This window comes from Numenius arquata, chromosome 5 (assembly GCF_964106895.1).
Source record: "Numenius arquata chromosome 5, bNumArq3.hap1.1, whole genome shotgun sequence".
Taxonomy (NCBI): domain Eukaryota; kingdom Metazoa; phylum Chordata; class Aves; order Charadriiformes; family Scolopacidae; genus Numenius; species Numenius arquata.
This window is the reverse complement of record NC_133580.1, coordinates 51,590,582-51,613,961: the sequence shown is the minus strand read 5'-3', so window position 1 is coordinate 51,613,961 and position 23,380 is coordinate 51,590,582. Positions and strand designations below refer to the sequence as shown.

General features: G+C 38.8%; 1 protein-coding gene across 2 annotated transcripts in view; it reads right to left on the bottom strand.

The window, feature by feature from the left end:
* Positions 1-23,380, bottom strand: part of POLR1A (RNA polymerase I subunit A) — a 34,574-nt gene that overhangs the window by 9,452 nt on the left and 1,742 nt on the right. Inside the window, exons 3-27 of one of the 2 annotated variants that reach the window (XM_074147041.1) lie at positions 21,832-21,981; positions 21,627-21,734; positions 20,599-20,684; positions 20,379-20,488; positions 18,455-18,541; positions 17,682-17,784; positions 17,052-17,214; positions 14,938-15,111; positions 14,618-14,740; positions 13,565-13,792; positions 12,635-12,889; positions 12,071-12,262; positions 11,102-11,245; positions 10,469-10,652; positions 8,414-8,496; positions 8,142-8,300; positions 7,723-7,821; positions 7,383-7,535; positions 7,105-7,187; positions 6,169-6,334; positions 5,431-5,652; positions 3,105-3,319; positions 2,354-2,521; positions 1,300-1,435; positions 149-306 (exon numbers count right to left, since the gene is read on the bottom strand). In XM_074147041.1, the coding sequence (XP_074003142.1) occupies positions 149-306; positions 1,300-1,435; positions 2,354-2,521; positions 3,105-3,319; positions 5,431-5,652; positions 6,169-6,334; positions 7,105-7,187; positions 7,383-7,535; positions 7,723-7,821; positions 8,142-8,300; positions 8,414-8,496; positions 10,469-10,652; positions 11,102-11,245; positions 12,071-12,262; positions 12,635-12,889; positions 13,565-13,792; positions 14,618-14,740; positions 14,938-15,111; positions 17,052-17,214; positions 17,682-17,784; positions 18,455-18,541; positions 20,379-20,488; positions 20,599-20,684; positions 21,627-21,734; positions 21,832-21,981 (3,749 nt within the window). The remainder of the gene's footprint in view (positions 1-148; positions 307-1,299; positions 1,436-2,353; positions 2,522-3,104; positions 3,320-5,430; positions 5,653-6,168; positions 6,335-7,104; positions 7,188-7,382; positions 7,536-7,722; positions 7,822-8,141; positions 8,301-8,413; positions 8,497-10,468; positions 10,653-11,101; positions 11,246-12,070; positions 12,263-12,634; positions 12,890-13,564; positions 13,793-14,617; positions 14,741-14,937; positions 15,112-17,051; positions 17,215-17,681; positions 17,785-18,454; positions 18,542-20,378; positions 20,489-20,598; positions 20,685-21,626; positions 21,735-21,831; positions 21,982-23,380) is intronic. The other variant, XM_074147042.1, reaches the window with a different exon arrangement.

The window sequence follows — 23,380 nt, the reverse complement described above, 5'->3', positions numbered from 1 at the left end:
CAACTGTGTAGATGCTTCTGCAAGCGCATCTGCAGAAAGTTGTTGCTCTGAAAGCCATAGCAGCAGTAATAAACAACATGCAGTGACCCTTCAAGCCCATGGGAAGACAAAAGAAGAGCAAATATTGAATATCTGTAAGCAAACTCACCTTGTTTCCATGAAGTGCAAGATCTCCCTGGGCTTCACACACTTCTCCTCTCGGTAATATTCATGGGGCAAGAAATGGAATTTGATTTTGTAGAGGCGATGTTTGTTCTGCTTGCACTTCACACGCAGAGATTCCTCTATCTCAACTTTCTGCAAGACCTACAAAAGCCCCAAGTAGGAACGTTACTCCTTTCATGAAGGCACCTCATTTACTTCCTGCAATTCCAATTCCATAGGAGACCAGAATTACACAAGGCTAACTGGCAAACTTTTCTGGAGGCTGTGTGGCAGCTCCTGGGCGAAAAGGACTTGACTCTGTTGCACTCTCTTTGGCTTAAATGCTTCTCAACAATTAACTTAGACAATACTGGGAGAAGAGCCTCACCTCCCACCTGACTCCTTCACAAGAGTAGGCCAACAGCTTCAATTCAGGCTCATTGAGCATGACAGTATTTCAGCACAGAACTGAGTCTTAATTCTATCCTTGCTGCTTTCACCTTGAAAGAGTAAGGCAGAAGAGGGTAGGGCATGCAGGAGAGCACAAGATTGCACTCCTGGGAACACAGGGAGCATAGAATACATCAGACTTCAGTATACTGAGTCTCCAAGGAGTCACATATTCTGCTTTTATTGAGCACAGCTACCTGTATGAGCCTAGCAAGCAGTGGGGAGAAAACAGAAAGGTCTCTACTATGCCAGTCACAGCCAGATTAGCTTGTCTCTTAAGGACAAAACAAAACCCCTCCAATTCTAGAGACTGACAAAAAATGAACTTGAGAAAAAAAACAAAACAAGGTTATGGCAACAAACATAATTCCTCCCTGCCATTACACTACCGGTATGTATGAACTATTACCCTCCCCCATTACATTCTATAAAGAGTTTGTAGCCTGTGACAATGCTCAACCAAATTAAATTGAATTTAAGTCTCATACAGCCACAGTAACTGCAATTCCTTTCAATGCTCCAATTCCTAGCAGATATTACAGGTTTGCTATGCAAGAGGTGAAAATAAAAGACCCTCTCATCTTGCGCCCACAGATAAGTCTCTAAATTAAACGGATACTGCTACAAAGCCAGACTAACTGATGAGCTCAAGTAAGAAATTCTGTTTTGCAGACTGTCAAAGGACACACCGAATAAGAGGCTCACCTCAGCTAAGCACACTCTTGTGAGCTGTTTCTTAAGCTGTTTCACCTTCTTGAGAGCTTTCTTGGTATTGAACACAGGAACACTCATCGTTGGCGTTTTAATATTTGCACTGGCCACCATCAATATTTCCCGCAACCTTTAAATAAAGAATGATATTCCAAATTAAGCAATAAAAGCACTACGCAATCAAATAAATACCAAGTTCATTTAATTAGGCAGCATACAGCAACCACCAGTTCCACCAAAGCCATATGCATCAAGAGCTGTGGTTACCATTGCAGTGCTTCTTTTCTTTTTTTCTGGTTCCTCATCAGGCACAGCACACCAGTAGCCCTACTGCCTCAATGGGATTATCACCCCAATTATGGGAAGAGACTAGAGATGAAAAGTTGTTCCCAGAACAGAAGAACTAATGAAGCTTGTTTCCTACAGACACGTAACGTATGCCTCCTCACACTTTCTCCCCTTCTCCTGCTTCTATGAAGTAACACAACCATCTCCCACCACAGCCACACCCGCCCACGAAGCCTGTGTTATTCAGAACAAGCTGATGACTGGCTGGTAAACACACCCGCACTGATAGAAGTCACTGTCACCATACAGAAGTGCCAGGGGAAACCTGGCTGCTATAAAACAGGTCTCTTTCTGCAAAGGTGATAGCAATACTAAACCTGCAAGATTTCATAATTGCAGTGAAATGTTGTGTGTGAAAAATAGGTTTAAAAGTTAGCAGGGGGGAAGAAGAGGTCAGCAGAGGGCAAACCCGCAAAGCACCACTTCTTTAGGCTTATACTGTACTGAATAAAATACAGAAACAAATAAGCCATTTGCTACACATCAGATCAAGTAAGGGGCGTTCACAGATATTTTGTACCTGAAAAATGAACGAAAACAACCCTAAAATTTTAAAACGTTAAAATAGTTCTGAACAGGCACAATTTAAACTGAAGGATCATTTGCCCTCAAGATTACACAGATACTGCCAGTGAGATTAAGCGCTATTACCTAAGTGCCAGAAATCACAAAGCACCCACTGAGAACAGAGTTTTCTCACCTTGGAATACCCAACGTGACATTCATTTCACCTCTGCCAGCAAAGTGGAAGGTGTTCAGAGTCATCTGTGTGGAAGGTTCCCCAATACTCTGAGCTGCAAGAAGACCCACGGCTTCTCCTGGGTCACAAAGAGATCGCTGCCACTTCAAATACAACAAATCCTTTAATCTGAAGATAGGAAATAAGAAGAGGTTTAGCTCAATGTAGTACAAAATAAAGAACTCCTGGCAACTCATAGATAAATACACACCAGAAACTGTAAAATTGTCTCTCCCAATTTGATCTGACCAAGACAGCCCATTATCACAGAACTGAGGCCTTGGCCAAACCATATTTTACTTCTGCTAATTCCCACAACGTCAAAAGAGAATCCATTTACTCCCGCTTGCTCATCTTAACTGCACTGCTAACTCCAAGGTGTAGCAAGAGCACTGTTTGGTTTTTAACCAATTACTGTAAAATATTGTTTTATATGTAGGGGGACAGCAATATGTTGCTGTTACTCCATAAAGCCTTTGCCAAAGCCCTTAGCAGCACAGAAAATTCATGTTTGGAAGAAACATATGCTGCACATGAAGCACACTTGGCTTTCAGGAAACATTCTGAAACCCACCACTTTGTTTCACGAAGGTCACAGCAAAAACAAGAGTTGATAAAGACTTTTCATCTTTAGCAAACTCAGTCCAAAAATAGCTTTGGGTTGTTTTTTTTTTGGCTCAATGCAAAGTAGTAAAGACATGGAAGTTATTACCTATCAGAAGAAAGTGCTGGGTGCCTATAACTTTGTCTGTTCTCAGATTCCCATTTGTTGATATAATCTTCAACTCCATTTTCAAACGTTTCTGAAACAGACGCAAAATACGTATCTGGACGCCAAACACCAAGGCTTGGGTCAGGACACTTATTTGCCTTCTTCAGATACTTTCTTCGTTTCTTCTCGTCTAGTTCATACCACATCTTCAGTAACTGAAAATAAGGGGATTTTTAAGCAGGCTAGTTTATTCACAGTAAGACCAAAACTAACTCACTCAGCAATCAAGCAATAGAGAAGGAGGAAAAGATTACCTGTGTGAAACTTAAGGGTGTACACAGCAAACAACAACTCAGCTACAAACATGTCATTCTGCATTTTCTGATACTTAAAATTTTGATCCCAAATGATTTCAAGATTCTTTACAAACTTGAAATAGTCAGAGTTATCTATCCATAGTAACTACTCCAGAAATCAGTGAAATACAGCCCTCTAATAATTATTTTAACTTGGGAGTGAACCTCCTTGACATACTGAAGTCTTTACTTCTAGCTGACTACCACCTCGCCTCTCTAAAGCGGGCATGACCAAGTACCTTCCCCGATTTTCAGCTGTCAATATTCAAGCACAATAGTCCAGCATGAACTTGAACTTAGCTTGCATCCTATGCATACTAATCAGTTTTACTTCTATTCTTCACTTTGCTAGTCTCTCAGTAACATTGAAAACATCGCATTTGATAAAGAAGTTAACACCAACTTAAAAAACAAAATCAACATGGAAAATGAGCTAAACATCTTTTACATGTCTTGCTGTTTTATGAAGGAGGAACTGACTTGTGACATGGAAGTCTGCCCACTGAGCTTTATGACATATTGAAACAAACATGTATTTGTATCTACCTATCTACTGAAAGAAGAAAAAATTAACAAAAGGTGAATGAATCCCCAGGCCAAACTGTTTTGAATGTTATCAAAAGTGCCAATAGCAACACAAATTCAGCAGAGCTGATAAATGACACAGTTATTAGCCATAACATTTTCAGACAAGCTCACAGAGTTATGTATCTCAAGACCTTCAACTTGGAGTTTCATGTTAACTGCCCACATTCAAGGTTAAATTCCTTGTGAAAGCAAGGCTGTGAAGCAGCACCCGTTTGCTTTTTCTGTCTATGCATATAACCTTTATTAGACGTTACCGCATATAGATTAGTGCCCTGATGTCCAAGAGGCTTAAGCAAGAGTACGTTTTTGAAACAATAGGCAAGGCTGGCTCAGCCGTTTCATCCTTGTATTTAAACAGGATCTCATCCAGCCAGCAGATATCTGTCCATGCAAGAGAGATCTACTCTGTGTACATGAAAAAAAAAAACAACCACAAAACCCTAACTCAACCCACCACCAAAAAAAAAAAAAAAAAAAAAATCTAACAAAAACAATCCCCCCAGACCACCCACAAACATCGGCTGTTTTCTAAAACCAGTTTTACCTCTGCCCTAGCACTAGGGCCCACAGGCTTTAATAAATGAATCTCAGCTCAGCCACACAGCTGACATATGATTCCTTCAAAAGGTAACTGGCGTGAGTAGACTGTGAAACACTTTGGGACACTTGACCCAGGTGGCCAAGAAGGCCATCAGCACCGTATCCTGTATCAGAAATAGTGTGGCCAGCAGGACTAGGGAAGGGATTGTCCCTCTATACTTGGCACTGGTGAGGCTGCACCTCAAATACTGTGTCCAATTCTGGGCCCCTCACAACAAGAAAGACATTGAGGTGCTGGAGCATGTCCAGAGAAGGGCAATGAAGCTGGTGAAGGGTCTGGAGCACAAGACTTATGAGGAGCAGCTGAAGGAACCGGGATTGTTTAGCCTGGAGAAAATGAGACTGAGGAGAGACTTTATCGCTCTCTACAACTACCTAAAGGAGGTTGTAGTGAGGTGGGGGTCGGTCTCTTCTCCCAAGTAACAAATGACAGGACAAGAGGAAATGGCCTGAAGTTGCACCGGGGGAGGTTTAGATTGCATATTAGGAAAAATGTCTTCACGGAAACGATTGTCAACCACTGGAACAGGCTGCCCAGGGAAGTGGCAAAGTCACCATCCTTGGAGGTATTTAAAAGATATGTACATGTGGCACTTAAGGACATGGTTTAGTGGTGGACTTGGCAGTACTAGGTTTACAGTTGGAGCTGACAATCTTAAGATGTTTTTCCCAACCTAAATGACTCTAGGATTCTATAAAAAGCCAATAAAAAAAAAAAAAAAAAAATCACTGAATTCTGCAACTTTTATAAAGAGCTCAGTCAATTCAACTGCTTCTGTTACCTGTAAAGTAGCAGGATCTCTTCCATTTTTGATTTCTCCTCCTGGAATCTGTGCTTTTATACTTGCCATTTTCTTTTGGGAAAACATAAGAAAACCCCCTTCTCTTTGCACAGAGTTTTGGTGCCTGGCTCGCCACTTTTTGATGGCTTTGAACTGCTGGTTAGCTTGGTGAGACTCCATCCTTGCTAAAGCTTCATCCAGATGGTCTGTCTTCTGGATTACCTGTAAGAAAGTTACATGTATTATTCTTCTGTCTATGCTCACTGTAGCAGAAAAGCCAAAGCAAACTGAAAAGGTCACCCGCTGTCACTCAATGTTCAGCTGCTGTAAAACAATTTTAAAAATTGTTTTTCAATCCAACTGGGACAAAACTCTTTATATCTTTATGTGACTACTGCCATTCTTTAATAACCAGTGATGATACTGGTAAAAGGAAGTAATTAAACTTGACAAACTGAAGAGTAAAGTCATCTGTATTGAATCCAACTGCAGAATTAGAATAGATGAGAATAAAGACAGCACTTGGTGCTCTGTTGAAAGTGAGACTGCTTAAATTATGCCAGAGACTTAAGATTCACTTCCATATTTTGAATACAATAGCAAATAAAAATGTAGGTTAATCTGAGAGTGACTGAAACAACAATGCCACTGTATCCCCAACAGACATGCCAGATGTTAACCCTGCATTTCAGTCTTTCCCTTCACCCCACATAAATACTTAAGATTCAGGTGTTCTACCTCATAATTATCTGCAATGAAAGGAAACTGCTCAGGTTGTAAGAACTGAGTTTTAGGGATATCAAGCCCATCTTCTCCATAGAGAAACTGCACCACACTGCCATCACTGTCTCGTACAGTCAGGTCATACTGAACTACCAGTCCTTCCAAATGTTTTATGATACACCTGTTCCAAAGAGGAATAAAAAAACCACAAAACAAAACCACACTGTTAAGAGGTCAAGAAGCAATAAGAATGATCTAACTCTAACGTGTAAAATACTGTTTTCATTAATGTCTTAAGTGCACTTAAGGGCTGATCAGGAATTCTGGAAACCAAAATCATACAGACACAATATACAGGTGAAACATGCAGTAATAGTGCAAAGGTTTCTGTACATTGCTCCCTCCAGTTTCTGTGGACTGAAGTGACTTAAAATGAAATAACAAATCACTCTATTCCTACTGCCAATCTTAAAACAGTTCTAAGAAAGAAGGGGGCATCCCTCCTTTAAAATCCCTCACTACCCTCTGAAACAATTGAAAAGTTCCACCATCTTCTATATACTGGAGGTGTTGCTCGAATAAAGAAGAGTGCCACACAATGTGGCCAAGAAAAACTAGAGTGGCCTGGAATTTGTACATCTTTACTTGCAGCAGAAAAAGAGATTTCTTATTGCTGCTGCTATATACCAGAGATAAGTTAGGGATAATAAAGTTCCACTTAACCTAGTCCTCTAGAAAGTCAGCCTTAGAACAAACATTGAACACTCAGACAGTAAACACTTTTCTAAAAAGCAAGTACACTGAAGTTAATCTAAGCAATGCAGACACTTCTTCCAGTCTACAGTATTTAAAAAAAACAAAACAAAACAAAGCCAAAAAAACCCAAACAAAAAAACTCCAATCAACCAAAGGGACCCTTCAAAGGCTCAAATTCTAAAACAAGCCTCTTACCTTTGTAGGTATCCAGAACGGCTGGTTTTGACAGCTGTATCCACAAGACCTTCCCTGCCAGCCATGCAGTGAAAGAAGAATTCCTAAACATAAGCACAATACCTTCAGCATTCTGCTGAGAAGTACACCAAGACTGGCAATTTATGCTTTTTCTTAAAAGCTACATATGAAAGTAGGGTGAAAAAAGGTGATTTATCTATAATTGCAGATCATCTGTATTAAAATACCAAGACTAAAATAAACTTCACAATAAACTGCACAAGCAGTATTAAACTTACAGAAGGTTTGATCCCAGTGAGAAATCTGCCAGTCACAAATCCTCCTGAGCTCGGGGAAAAATCATAAGGCTGAAAACATGGCAGCGATTTGCCAGATGCCATCAGTGGGGGTCTTCGACCTTCCAACTCAATCTGACCCAGCAAACAAGAAATCTAAATGTGGACAGGAAAAAAGGAAACATCACTTTTCCATCCAACTTTTTTCTCACCGAAGTTCAACATTTTTTCTTGAAAAACATAGTAAAAAAATTAAAACGTTCGCAAGAGCTTCTCAGTAGCTTACATTCTAGGAGAAATCACATCAACACATGTAGCTGCTAAATATTCCAGCTGTCATTACCTGCATTGTATTTACAGTGGATCCTTTGGCTCCTGACTGTACCATCAACTGCAAATTGTTCTCTGGAAAGCTCCTGTAGAGACCAAGGGGCATACAAACCTAGAGTTGTGGTGGGGCGAAGGGAACAAAGCCTTGTTAATATAATATTAAACCAAAGCAATTCATGTTGAAGGTTTTTTAAAAAATGAGACAGTAAGTAACCACATTCTTATTTATAATTTTAAAAGCATCCTGAATATTAAGCCATCTTCTCATTCAGGGAGGACAAGGTTGAGGTGGTGAGGCAGTACATGAAGCCTCACACTGGGGACAGATGGAAAGGTTCAGCCTCCAGAAGAGTCAGGCACCCCTCATCGACGTTAACTTAATAAGAAAGTCTCCAAACAAGATTAGTATAAAGCAGACGCCTCTATGCCAACCTTGTTAACTTCATTGTTGTAATTGTTTACTTCCTCTTTGAATTTCAGATCAACCATGTTAAAATCCCTCTGGTCTTTGCAGAGATGGGCATCCTGCCATTTTCCTCGGACCTCCTCACATGATGTTGTTTCTGGCAAATTAAGAGCAGCTCTAACAGCCTGAAAGTAAAATATGAAGGGGTTTAGGTGCTAAGCAGGCTTGATTAAACAGGGAAGGATTTAAAAAATTATTAATTATGAGGGAAGAAAAAAATTCTCCAAGACAGACTTACTTCAATACCATGCTGGCTTGACTTTTCAATGATTTTTTGTCTTTTATGGTCTGCTTCAGGCTTAACCAAAATATCTTCAATACCTGTTAAAGAAGAGAGACAGAGCACATAATGTTCTAAACTAAAAAAGAATCTAGGAAGTAACCACATTTGATGTCAGGGATTTTGAGAGCAAAGAGCTGGAAAAGAAAGTCACAATTAAAGATACCATAATTGTTAAAATTAGGCTAACAGCAGTTTGACAAGAAAAAAAAAATTCCAAGTGGCTTTTTGAGGGAGAAGGTAGAGGCTGTCAAAAAACCCATGCAACATCAACTAAGCTAAGCTTTAAGAGTGCAAAATCAACTCCCTAACTTAAAAAGTCTTAACTTCAACACTATCAATAAAATCTTAATCAGTGTACTTGCACAAACAGACGTGTTACAGGCCAGTCACACAAAACTGGTTTTTCTCATCCACCCACTTCAAAGTTCCTATTAGCTCAAGTTTGCAGAATATGTCATTTCCTAGCTTTTTTAAAAACGTAAACTAAAAATACAGACCCCTGTGATGACAGGACCAGGAAAACAGTTTAGAACAAATCAAAGGTTGGAATCCTAAGTCCTATAAGCTATTTGTAAGGGGTCCTACTAAAGTCACTAAAATGGTCACTAAAGTGGCTGGACCACACGATGGATGAGGAGATGCTGAAAGATGGGCATGTCCTTTTAAGATATAAGGAAACATAATTTTCTTCAAGAGGAAAAGAATTTTGACAAAGTATACTGGTCAAACGCTGGCACAGGAACCCAGATAGGTTGCACAATCACCATCCCTGGAGATATTCACAACTTGACGGGACACAGGCCAGTGCAAGCTCATCTGGCAGGACTTGCTTTGAGCAGGGAGCTGCGTTAGATCACCTCCAGACGTTCTTCCCAGGTTACAGCAGTTGTAAGGGGACAAGTGGGACACTATTAGTGAGTTGCATACATGTTTACAAGGCAAAGGAGCCAATGGCCCTGTCACATCTCCCTCTATTTTCACTCTTTCTCTCCAGCCCTGCTCTCATTTTCCCATTACAACCTTGTCTCTTCTACTTTATCTCCTTCTCCTGAACCTTATTCGTCTCATCCCAATCATTTTGCTCAATGCCAAATCGTCTCATCTTCACCAAATCCCAGACTCTTGCTCCAGTCCCACTTCCCTTTTTCTGATGTTTTAACTACCTAGTGATCCTAGGCCCATTATCTTTTTGTATCTAGTTTTTGGACCCTGGCTCTCAAGACATTTTCTGTGTCTTACCTTAATCACCTCCTTCGCTTCAAAAGATCTCCTTCCCTTTCCCTTGGCTCACACCAGTCTGTTGGTTCCTCACTACTGCTATCTACCAGCTGACCACGTCTACGTAACTCTAAGTGATCGTATTGTGCCTTCAAATCAAAGCAAATTTAAACCTTTCTGCTGCTATATACTTTAAGTATTTCACTAGTATAAAAACATCTTGTAAAGCTCTACGTGGTAATTTGAAGTATTTCCACTATTGCAAGAAGAGAGAGTACAGCAAGGGTCAAATTTTTATTGCATGCCAAGTACATTTTTGTATGAGTTTGTAAAGCTGTAATTAAAGTCAAACATTTAGCAAAAGATTTACAGTAGAATGAGATATGCAAAACTTGATTAATAACCCCTCAAAATTCTTCCATCCTGCTTTATCAGTTGTTCTGGTTTCTATGCAACAATTCTTTTTTAGAGAAGTAAAAACAAAGACTCATAGGAGGTTTTGATATTAACAAAATTTCAACACAAGACATTTAGACTGTGTAGATTTTGACTAGGCAGGACAGAAGAGGGAACTTGATGGACATACTCAAGGTGATACTTCCTCTTTATGCTTAGAAGGCCAACTACGCACCAGCCAGAACAAAGGCTGGCAAACAGCTCCCCCACTCAGGGAGAGCCTTGCAAAATTTTATTTACAGAACTCTTAGCACGTATTATGCCCAGCAATGTCTGTTTTATATCTCAGGAAGTGCTGCACAACAGCACTGGTGAATTAGTCCTTGTGTTACTCACCCATTGTAAATCCCCTGTACAGCTGCAGATAAGCAGTGAAGAGGCGTCCTAGACACGTTAGCACTTTCCCACTGGTTTTACCCCCATAGATTTCATAGCAACAGTGGACCAAGCCATAGGCAGAGCTGCCAAAGTGAGCTTTGTCCAAGATTCCACACAGTAATTCCCCATTTCTAATAATAACCTGAAAAATAAAACATAGCTATTAAGGAAAACAGAAAATTTGATCTTACTGTGATATCTACAGGTTTTTCTGTGCAATTTACATGAAAATAGGTTTAAGTTTAAAAAGTCCACTTATTGGTGACCAGTTAAATATGGTAAGGTTATCTATACTTCCAGAATTTATAGAATAAATAAAACTTCTAACACCATCTGTATTTTTCCATCTATGAAGTCAAACAATGAAGACACACAGTCTAACAAAAACAGATGGAATCTGTATCAGTCCAGATCAGAACAGTTTTTCCTGACCCCCAGGCCCATCCTCTAATCATCACCTTCTGACAGTAACTGTTGCTGAATACCTGGTTTTAACTCTGTCATCCGTTTCCCTTCCCATTCCTCTACTCTATACACAATTTTATTACAATACAGCCCAGCCCAGCCTCCAGAGCTGCTTCCTCAGCATACCTGAGATTCACACATTGAATCAAGATTTAGACGTCTGTTTGCAGGTCCCTTTACCCAGGCTCTTCCACCAATCTTAGCTTTCCCAGTCAAATTCAGTGGAACGTGGTTTTCCGGAATTATGTTTATTAACAATGTAGAAACAACCTATGAAGAAGCAGGAAGAGTGGCAAGAACTATTTATTTCCTATATTCCCTTCGCAACATAAGGAATTTGGCACAGAGGAGAAAAGCAACATCCTATACGTATTTTTTCCACCGACAGAAAAGCTTTAAAAGCTCTGAAATCTGAAGTTTACAAGACAGGAATAGCCTTTTGCTATTCTAGCCTTTAAAAGATCAATGAGCTGAGACACATAATTATTCAGAAACATATGGCACCAAAGATTTTTCCAATAAATAGGTAAGTACACATATATATGTGTATTAAAAAAAGGAAAAAGTTGTCTGTTGGGTTTTACAGGAAAAGCTGGCAGAGAATTTCCCCTACTCCATTATGAGATTTAATACTTGAAATGAATGTTAAACTTTCTTAAAATAGTAGCAAATGGAGCATTTACTTGGGCTTCCCAAATATTACATCAACCCAATGATGATCTGAACCAAAAAGTCAAATACCAGAATATTTACCTACAACCTTTAAAGTTCAGAGATTCAGACGCACTGACTGGCATAACCTAGTTTACCATGATTAACAAATTCCTTCTCTGCTCTCAGGCCTGCAAAATGCAACGTTATACTTCTACCTGCAACACTGTTCAGAGCAGCAAGTAAAAAGTGCTATTCTAATACCATCATTTTAAACAAAAGATGACTCTCATGGCTCAAATAACACACACTAAGATCTATGTAGCGTTGATTAGATGATGGGATCTGGCTTTTCAGCAATCCTCAGCAGCACTGGTTTTCACATTAGCATTCTGCTTACTTTGGAACCGTCAGCATTCTGTAACCCAGTAACTCATAAACTACCTGCTTTCCTGTCCATAATCGCTGTGGTTTCATAATGGCAGGAGGAAAGATTTTAATTCTTCCTTTTTTGTCAGTTAGTCCTCGGTAAACAAGCTCCATATATTGATCTCTGGTGAAAAAGCAGCCTCGGATTGTCATGCTGACTCCAGAGATCATGTGATCCTGGATCAAGCCAGGAAGTGGCTTCCCATCCTAAAGAGATAACAGGAAAAAGGGTTGGGAGGGATATTATGTCACGTGCTAGCAACTCCCAAAATTATTCCAGGTGGATAAAAGCACTAAAGTAATTTGTAAAGAACTCATCATCACAGCACAACTCTTCACTAAATCTCCTTTGGACATTAAAAGGAGTGAGATAGTTTGGATGTGCTGGGCATTCTTTAGAAGAAGAGAACCACAAGTGGAGACAGAACAGAAACCAGGAATAAATTTCAGAAATAAACTATAAAATAAAAAAAAACCAACCCAACAATCTCATTTATCATTAGACAGAACAAACCAAACAAAAAAAAAAAATCACAGTGATTTCATGTAGGAATAAATTTATCTGACAGTTTTACTTACCTTTGGAACCAGATACTGTTCATCGGTAGAGGCTAAGGTGTAGGCTTCTGCTCTACCCAGCTCGCTCTGTGGAAAATGGGCGTTCATTTCATCACCATCAAAATCAGCATTGTAAGCCTTGCAGTTGGCATAGTGAAGCCTCAGCACTTTTTCTCCAGGCAGGATTCTGGCCCGGTGAGCTTGGATGGAGGGTCTATGAAGTGTGGGCTGGCGGTTCAGTAAAAGGACATCTCCATTTTTAATATGTCGACATACCTGCAAAAGAATTTTGGTTGCTGACTATAAGGCATTTCCATGCATGTCTCTGAAAAGACTGCATCTTAAAATACACACACATCCAAAACATTTTCTTCCAGTATTAATGTTCTGCGCAACACACTCCTGGAAGACAGGTCACATCAACTGCTTGTGCTGTACCTACTCTACAAGTATAATATATATATATGTATAAATTCAGTATATAGACACACCACCAAAAAACTACTCCAGACAAGGAGAGGAAAAAGACAGAACTGGCTGAGAAGGGCAGGCAGGCAGGGGGACGTAAAAGCATAAAATGAAAGCAGTATTTTATCTTCCATACTGTTAAGACTTCCCAAAAATAGTCAGCTGTAAAAGAAAGACTACTCCCCATCCCGTCAAGATGAATGCCACACACTGCAGATTAAGAGAAGAGGAAAATTCAGGATGGAAAAATGTTTGGTTTAGAATTTGAAGAAGTATCAAGCTTTTCTTCCCACATCACCCCACAACGTTTTCTCAGCCACCTACTAAAAGATAAGATAACCCTGCCCTAAGAGTCTTTGTGAGCGGGCCCATTGGAATCACTAGCGAGGACAGTAGTAATAGTATTTAAAAAAAAACAAAACAAAACAAAACCCAAACACCACAGGCCTAGGAGGGCTCTGACAAGCCCTTTGTCTTACTTACAATCTTCAGTCCTGACTGAGGTGCACCTGAAGAAGGAGTGAGGAGCTGCTTGGCTATGGCTTCCCTCTGGGTCAGGCTGCTTGCACTCAACACTGTACGAGATCCATCTTCATTAATGACCATGGAGGCTCCAGGGTGAACCTTTGGGCCATTTATGACAGCCTGCCTCAGCTCTTTGACATTCCAGGGAGTGACTGGCTGAGGGTAAGTCAGTTTGGTAGCAAATACCTAGACAGGAGGGGAAAAAGGAGAAAAATAACTAGTTGTCCAACTTTGGCTTAAAACAGTATCAAGTCACTGAGAAAACAGCATCAAATGTTAACTCATCCAGTGTAAACATAAACTACTTTAAGCTCTTGGATGCATCTCCTCCTCAATCTACTGTCATACCAAATAATTACATTTTTGTTTTAAAATCGTCTACCATAACAGAAACAATGTCTTTTTTACTATTTTCTACTGCAGTAGAAAAGGAAAATTCAATTAGCAATTAAAAACAAAAACAAACTATGATTTTTAGATTCTGCAAACAAACCAACAAACACAGAGAAAATGCGTATTATCACCAGGTCCACTATTTGCAGATAGGCAAGCAGAAAAGATAATTTAATGAAAAGCGCGAATTCAGTCTTGGTGTCATCTCCATGTGGTTAAAAATCATTAAAGATGAATGAAGTTGGTGACATTATTATGGTCTTTTCTTAAAGGCTGCCATAACCCTTACAAGACATACTGTACAAAGAACAGAGGAGAAACAGGATCTACTTATAAAGTTTGCACCAATTCATAATCCCAGGAAGCAACTACAGTCTTTTTTTTTAAAAACCTCTTTCCCAGATGTGGTGTTCAGTGTAATGGTAAGAATTTCCTGCTCTTCAGTGCTCCTTCTTTATTAACACACAGTAATAACATACAGCTATGACACACTGGGGAGAAAAAAGTCCAGATGAGTCAGAAAATCTCCACATTTTAAACTGCTTACTATATAGTTGAAAGTGTTACAGTGTAGTTCAGTCCCCAGCAGCACCAAAAAGAAACACTTTTTATTCTTACCATAGGAATGCCAATCTCATTGGTACCAATGTACATATCAGGGCAAATGACTGATCGAGCAGCAAAATCCACACGCTTTCCCATCATGTGCTTGCGGAACAGTCCTTCCTTTTTCTCCAATAGCTTTGAAAACAGAAGTTGAGTTAATGATTAAAACCTGAAAGGATGCAACATCAGACAGATTCTCCAGATATTACAGTGATAAGTCCCATGAAAATGCCTCCATACTAACCACAAATATTTTACTTCTTTCTTATTCCATCAACTTCTCATTTTAACTGCCTGACACACAGAGTTTAAGATTCTGCCTGCTTACCCACCTGACGAATACCAGGGTATTTTTCTGTCATTAGTTTGTCCATGTCACTATCAAATACAATGTTGACATGGCTCTGAAGACGAATCCAAGCATTGTACAGCTTATCTGCAATGGTCTGTCCTGGAATCATTGTCAGGACAGAATGGTCCAGAGGTTCATTATGCTCTCCCGTCTCCTACAGAAATAGGAATCAGAAACTTAAACTTAACAAAAAAATACCTGCCATTTACTAGGCTGAAATTATAGTATTAAATAGCAAATGGAACACTGGACACTATTTGCACCTCATTAAAGACACTAATTTAAATAAACAAAACAAAACTATTAACAATATAAATTTAATTTTCAAATTACTACGATCACATGCCTCAGACAGGTCTGCTGTCAAGCTTTATAAACTGACTCAGATGGGAGATCAACAAACACCACAACTACATATACCAGTGGGATTTTAAAAGATGATTGCTAATCAACCATCTCCCGGTGACAGTCCTCTTTCCAAATTAGATGTTACTGGTTAGTCAGTCTGTGCTACGAATCACTGTGCTAACAGAAATTCCTATTCTTAGATAAAAATCATGTAAATCCAAGAGCTTTTATCATCTACATCACTTTGTGTCCCAGTTTGAAGTAAAACTGAACCAATTTTCTGTTCTGTAACTTTACATCCTAGCTAGGCCTCCTGTAACTCTCTGAAATTAACGGCATATTGTGGAGAAAACTGCTCGTTCTCCGAATGATAAGACCAACGTTCGTGCTCCATGCCAAGGGATGGTATGCAGGGAGGCCCTTGCTTATACTCATTGCCATAACAACCAAGGTCAGCCCATTTCGTTATTTGCCCCCTTAGAGGGTCGGAAACGGAAAAAACGTAGAGGGGTCACATCAGTGGGGAGGAGTGGACAGGACAGGTGACCCAAACCTGACCAACTGGGGTATTCCATCCCATCTGCCCCATGCTCAGTATAAAGGCTGAGGGATCAAAGGGTCAGCCCCATTCCTGCGATGGCCGACGTCCAGAGAGGACTCTGTCTGTTCATCTGCCTTTGATCCCGATCTGTGTGTTCCTGACTCCAGAGCTGGAATCCAGTTCCCATCCGTCAGTGAGTCCAGTCTGGGACTTCCCCAGCGCCTGCCGGTGATGTGACTGTCATCCTGGGAGCTTGATATGGTTTTGTATATATTCTATTTCATTATTTTCGTCTTTATTTTTATTTTAATATTAATTCTTCATTAAAGTAGTTTAGTTCATTCTAAACTTCTGAATCTCCTCCTCTCTCCTCTTTTTGGGGGGGGAGAAGGGGGGGAAGTGCCATCTGTTGGTCTGGTTTTGGTAAATTAGGCCGAAACCACGACACTTTGTTTCCACAGACTAAAGGTCAGTATACCACACATCCGAAACGCATTAGCCTTCTGTCACGTCAAACATTTTAAAGACGTATCTCCACCTAGTGGCTAAATTCTGAGTAACTAAAAATGTTTTCAAAATGTTTTACACTTGGGATGTAAATCAAATTCAGCTGAAACTAAGTCCAGAACAAAAAACTGTCAATAATACAGTTCATGAACAAATATGAAAAGAGGCATGGTGACATAAACTATTATTGACCATATGAACTAGTCGGTGGTAAAGAAGCATTGTTACTAGTTAACGTTATTTGTGAATTTTTTTGTTTCTGTTTAGACATCAATGGTCAAAACCAACCACGATCACAACTGGCTCTACTAGGCTTAGAAGATAAAGTGGCTTTTTTCCCTCCATCACTCCTCATTTGATAAGATGCTGGAAAAGTTTTATTATGAACTGTTTGCGCTGTACATGCTTCATTCTCCAGTAACAGGAACCTGTTAACGTCTCACATATAGTTATCTAATACAAAAATCATGATTAAAGGAGTCTGCATAAAATGTCTTTCCCTTTGCACTGGGCAGGTGAGTGGAAAGAGGCATAAGACGACAGAGGAAAAAAAAAAAAGAGCCTATGGAGACCATCTCCAGTGGCACAGAGTCCAACAGCCCAGGCAAAATTGTTATTGGAACAGTTTAAGCAGGAGCCTACCTGAACTCGACCCACATACCCAAAACCCAAAGAATAAGATAAACAGCCAATCTTACTGTTTGGGTTCCTTCTTCTGTAATTTTTATTGGCTGACATTGTTCTTTTGCCATGAAAACCAAGAGCTTCCGTATCATTTGGGCATCTTTCATGACGGCCTGCAAGTTCACGGTCTGACCATTTGTAAACAGTCGGTCTCCAACACGATTTATGGGACGATACCTACAGCAGATCATAATTACTTTAGAAGACTAAAGGCATTGAAAAGTAGCATGATAAACCTCAAACATTCTAAGATAAATCTTCAATACATGAAATCCCTATAAACTAACAGTGAACATTTAAAAATTCATATATTATACTGGGACAGTCATAAAAAAGGAATGATTACTTAGTAAGAAATTCTACCAGTATTACACAGTTACAATATTCTATAAGAATTTAAAATATTAATACTAAAATACATTTTATCATAATTAGTATTTTAGTCCTTTAACAAACTCATTTGAAGTTATAATAAACCTATAAACCTATCATCAGTTACTGCTGTGATTTTTTTTTTTTTAAACACTGCACTGACACTTTAGTAGGCCAGTGCCTGTACTATACATGTTTGTATCTCAGAGTCCTGCAGAAAGCTTGCACTAAATCCCATGATTTCTACAGAAGTTTTTTTGCGAAAATTTTACCTTGAAGGCGGAACTACAAGTAGATCTAAAAAAAACATGTCTGGACTGAATCCCGAACTGTCATGGGGATCCATCCCAGGGAAGAGGTAACGCAAAAAGAAACCTAAAAAGATACAATAAAACTTATTAGCACTGCTATTGTTTGGGAACCCAAATCCCCATATGCCTTTGGGTCAATCCAGTCAAAAGAATCTGCTAAATTAAATCCCAGTGAGCTTGTTTAAAATAAAATCGTTTAGGCATACTTTAGAAAGAATTGCCATTGTCCTTTTTAGTCACATACGTAATTTTTTAGAAACAACTCCGAAGAGAAATATAAAATAAAGCAAATGAAAAAAGCAGCAGGAAGAAACAGTTTCTAGTTACTAGCTGTGACTGATACATGAAACTGCTTTGGTTTTTCCTGGCAACTGCAGACAGATTCAGAGTACAGGGAACTCAAAAGCAGAGACCACTAAATACGTTCTCACTCTTTAAGCAATGTAACTGTGGGAATATTAGGTGCAGCACCACATAAACATCAAATTCTCTGTAAACAACAGTCATGATTTGTGGGGCACCACAATTTGAGAATAGCAAATCAAACTATTCATTGAATCCAGCTCTCTGCATTCACTAGCCATCAGTCCTCCTGTCACAAAATCTATCTTGCAGCCAGGAGCCCTTAAGTCAAAAGACAAAGATTTGACAAGGAGTTCATACACGAACATTTGCAGACTTTGTCCACTATATGATACAGAGACCAAAGTAATGTTGCTCTTAACAACCATTACCTTCATTCTTCCACAGAGCCAGGATGTATTCCTTGGCAGTCATTGGTGTCAGATATCCTCTCTTCCCTAACTGGCTTTCATCAATACCTGAAAAATACAAAATAAAAATAAAAATAAAATAATAACATATTTATTAAAAAAAAAAAATAAAGAGGTTTCTTTGTAAGTTTTTTTTGCTTACAATGCTAAGTGCTTCCAGCTCAGAGAAGGAATGGAAATACATACAAAATATACTGGCTGACATCTACATTAAAATTGCCATTAACATATTTGCCTTGGGAATATGAAATTAGCTGAAGAGCCTTCCCAGTATGGAAAAAATAAGCCATTTTTGTGACTAATGGATATAAGTAACTGAAACAAAATTCAACTTTAACCTCTAAAGCACATGCTTTATTTGATTAATGGTGAGCTGGACCTCTTCTTCAAATGATCTCATCCACTTACAAAAACACAAATCAAGAGTCAACCTGCAGCTGGTGAACACAGAAGTGGGTTTCACATATTACCAGTGAGATCAAGGTTCCCATGAAATATCCAACTGGATTAGACAATAGTGACAGTCAGTAATCCATCCATATGCTACGTTCGAGTCTGGGCTAGCTGCATTTTGGCAAGGAAGGAAAACATGTGGTTTTGCTACTGAAAAGCAGAAAGATTTTTTTTTTCATAAAAAGCTAGAGTTTTTAGGTCTCAATTTCCACTCCTCTTGCAGGTGAGCCCCTTCTGTCCCAGGAAAGCCAGAGTACATGACTTGACAAAAAGCAATACTTTTGGCCAAGGTCCAGAAATCCAGATTTTTCCACACTGAAACTTCAATTCCCCATTCCTTCACATCAAAAACCTTTCCCTCCCTTGAACACAAATGCATCAATGCCAAGGTTAAAAGTACTCTCTCTGAGATTCAATACAACGAGCAACTGTGACACGGGTTACGCACAATATACATAACTGTACAGTCCATCCCATTTCAGAAGATATAATACTTCACTGTAATGAAAGTAATCAAGTGGTGTTACAGCCTTGGTCTTTGACACTGGCAGGAGGAAGATACTTATTACCTGTACTTCAGCTCTGAATGTTAACAGAGACTGCGAGAACACAGCTAGTTTTGAAGCTTTCTGTGGTAAGGCAAGGTATTCTAAATCTGGTAAATCACCAGACCTTCCAGACCAACGATTTTCTTCACCAGAATAATAAAACAAGCCCCCAGACTTTGGATAATCCTAAAAGGGCGCAAATAAAAAGCCCGAAGTAGTACCCTACAATTTAATCAAGTGAAATCATAGCTGTCACTCAGAAGTGACAACGGAATAAGCAAATGCAATAAGCTTTATATATAAATCTTTTCTAAGGGTTAAAGAACTCACAGACAAATCTGCTCCAATTCTACCTGGCTGTGTAAAGGATCAAGGATACAACAAGAGGAAAAAAGTAAGTTTAAAGTGATTCAAACACTAGGTTAATTAAGCCAAGAAAGTGTCACCTACTTTCACTGTCTTTTCCTCTTTAAGAGGAAAATCTTCCATAAGAGTTAGGATTACCCAGTTTTCTTTCTGAAGTAAGATTGATGATCTTCCTCCTAGTTCATTTTGATCTAGTCTCTCTATTTTAAAAATCTAGCAGAAAATCATCTACCCACCAAAAATGAAGTGTCCCAAAACCACATCTAGTTGACACAGATTATGCTTTTTTACTTCTTTTTCTGACAAAGACACTCAAAGTTGCAGAAGCACAGAAGGCTCGCAAATAGAATTTAACAGAGTTGGGTACTCCCCTACTGTTGAGCTTACTATTTTATTTAAATTTTTTTATACATTTTAAAAAAAAATCTTATACATGCATAGTCACTGCTAGGAATCTGTGCACCTTAAACATAGGAAAACAAGAGCAAGCATATTTGAGTAGAAGACAAATACTTAACCTGCTGGCTCATCCACAATGCCTTCCTCTCCTGACTTACGGTACACCGTAGAAGGATAGGTTACTGTCAGTTTGCTGTTATGCTCTTTTCGCACTAGTGATCTCCTAGATCTTAAAGGGAAAAAAAGAAAAACCAGGGAAGGCAGATAAAAGTTAATACAAATGCTCACAACGTTTAACTTTACATCGGCTATTTACTTCTCCATGTAGTTTTAACTTACTTGCAGTTTGGACATTTCTTTGAACTCATATGTGCTTTCCAGAAGTGTGCTATCAGTTTATTTCTACACTCACATACATTTTTTACCTGATAAAGAAAAAAAAAAAGGATTTAAAAATAATGAAATAAGAAATTATAATATTTTATATGAAGAATTTATTAAACACTACATAATTAACGTTAACTATCAACACGAACACTATTAGTATCAATGCACACACATCCTTGTATTGATTTAATTCATGCCTTATCTCTAGTGTTCTTCCACCACCTTCCCGTATTTGCTGGAAACATACACCCCCTCAATGCTCACCACCCTGCTTTTTAAATTTATTTCATAAATAGTCTTTATTTTTCAAGTCAGTACTAAATTCTAAAGCTTTTCTCTAATGATCATTTAAGAAGGCAGAAGACTAATAAAAATCACTTCTTTTGACTGCCCATGAATGTATGATTTCCAAAGTGCTCAAGGTTAGTTTTGAAACAAGTGATTAAGAAATTAAATTTGGCTTATAAACAAGCCTGCTCTAAGATGTTAGACCTTTAAATATCTTCTTCACTAAGATTTTCCTTCAACTAAAAATTAAACTGCATTTAAATGGAAACAAGAATTTGACTACATAACTCTTTCTAAAATTTTCACTGGGATTAATTCTGCAAATTTGCTGGATGCATGAGTTCCCAAAAAACGTTTTGCAGCTCAAAAAAGCTGGAGCATAATACAGAGAAGAAACAATATCTGTAGGTAATGTACTGACAATAGTATCAGATTATCTTTATATGATATTTACACCACCAAAACATTTCCCTACACAAAGTGTATTTTCCAGAAACCTAATAGTTATACTAACAGGAAATAAAATCTTTTTAAGCTTAATTCCACCCATTTTACCTCTAAATATAATACAGTTCAGAACTCCAGGACAAAATCTAGAGTCTACACAGTCAAAGACAGACTTTCTTCAGCACGTGACTATTTTAAGAGGACAAAACCTAAGATCTCAGGAGAAGCACTGATAGTGTACTTACATTTGAACACTGATCTCTTATTTGATAACTTTGTAATATTTCCTGAACGTGGTGATTTAATTCTTCTTCAATTTCTGAACCTGTTGCATCTGCACATTGCTCTAAAAACTAAAAGAAACAGAATAAAATAAATTGGGATAACTCTATAGTTACAGGACTATCAACTCAAAAAAAAAAAAAAAAAGGAGAAATATACAGTACTTGCCCTGTTCAGAATGACTTCAAGATCATGGACGGCATGAAGCAACCCCTTCTCCAGAACCTTCAGCTGACTTAGCAGTAAGTGAACCACAGCTCGAGCACATGTCAGCATGTGACAATTTAAACACGAACCTCGAATTAGAAGGTATAATTTCTGGAAAGAAAAGGGGGGAAAAGTTATCCTGGTAGCTTGCACAGTAAGCAAGTAGATAGATTTGTTTGAACTTAAAGAAAGTGCTACTGTAACTGAGAAATCAGACTAATTGTTATATTTAATCATAAAGAATTGGGCTGAAAAAAAAAAAATTTCTTCCAACCCACAAACTCATATGCGAAGCACATCCTGTAGACAAACCATCTGCAGACCACTTATATAAAAGATACAGTGGTCAAGAGGAAAAGCCTGTCATATCTATAGCAACTCTGGGACTAAGGCTGCTCTTACATTGCACTGTGATTACAGCTTCGAACAGCTTGTCCCATAAAGGACAATGTGGCGCCCAGAACTCCACACCAAAATGTTCTGGTCACAAGTACTACCAGAGTCCCTCAACATTCTTAATATAACCACACTCTCCTCCAGCTTCAGAAAAACATCAGTGTTTTATTGGGTTTTGTGTATTCCTTGGTCAAATAGAGGCATTTAACTTCCAAGCTGGGTCAGCACTACAAGTGGGATGGACCTCATCTAACTGCAATCATCTGAAAGTGAGGTTTTTAGTCTCAATTAGTAGCCTATGCAGGAGCCAGCTACTGTAAATGGGGAGACAGGCACATGAGGAGGGAATTCATCCCAACTCAGATTCCTGTTATAGGCTAGATGAATTTTCCTCTGCAAATGGCCTCAATCTTCAGACTCTAGAAAGAGCTAAAATGTGCAATCAGATCATGCATCTAACTTTCATAAGACCAAAATAAGGCAAATCCTACCCTTACAGCCAGGATTCCTTTTATATGTAAAAAAAGACCCCTTATAAAAAACACCCACATGAAGCTCTTCAGAAAAATGTGCAGTCTGACCATCATCAGTAGCTTTCAAAACAAGCTTGTAACACCTCTCCTGAAAGATGCACACCAAGTCAAATCTCTGCCCTGCATCAGGTATCCCACATATCACATAAATGCAACATTTGTAAGGCTGTAAGAAGCACAGGTGTCTGACTTCCAGATGGAAGAAATTTTCTTAACAGCCTTTTTTTTTTTTTTTTTAATTAAAAAGACTGATGAATTTCTATATACCTTAGGATTTTTCAACTCTCTACTGCCACCAAACTTGCAATGCTGTATTGTTCCATTTACTTGGCACACACTTTATCTCAGCCTATTACTGGATAGGTTGTTGTTGGGTTCTACCCACGCGGATCCAGTTTTCTAGAATTTATTCTGGAATAAGAGGACCTACCGGCCAGAATGTACAACACAGCTATTTGGAAAAAAAACAAGCTCCGAGTGTCCAGAAAGCACTTGGAGATCTTAGGTAGCTATTCACACGAGTTCATAGCAGTCATTTAAAGGAAACAACTAACAATTTTTACTGTGCCCTCCACTTAATT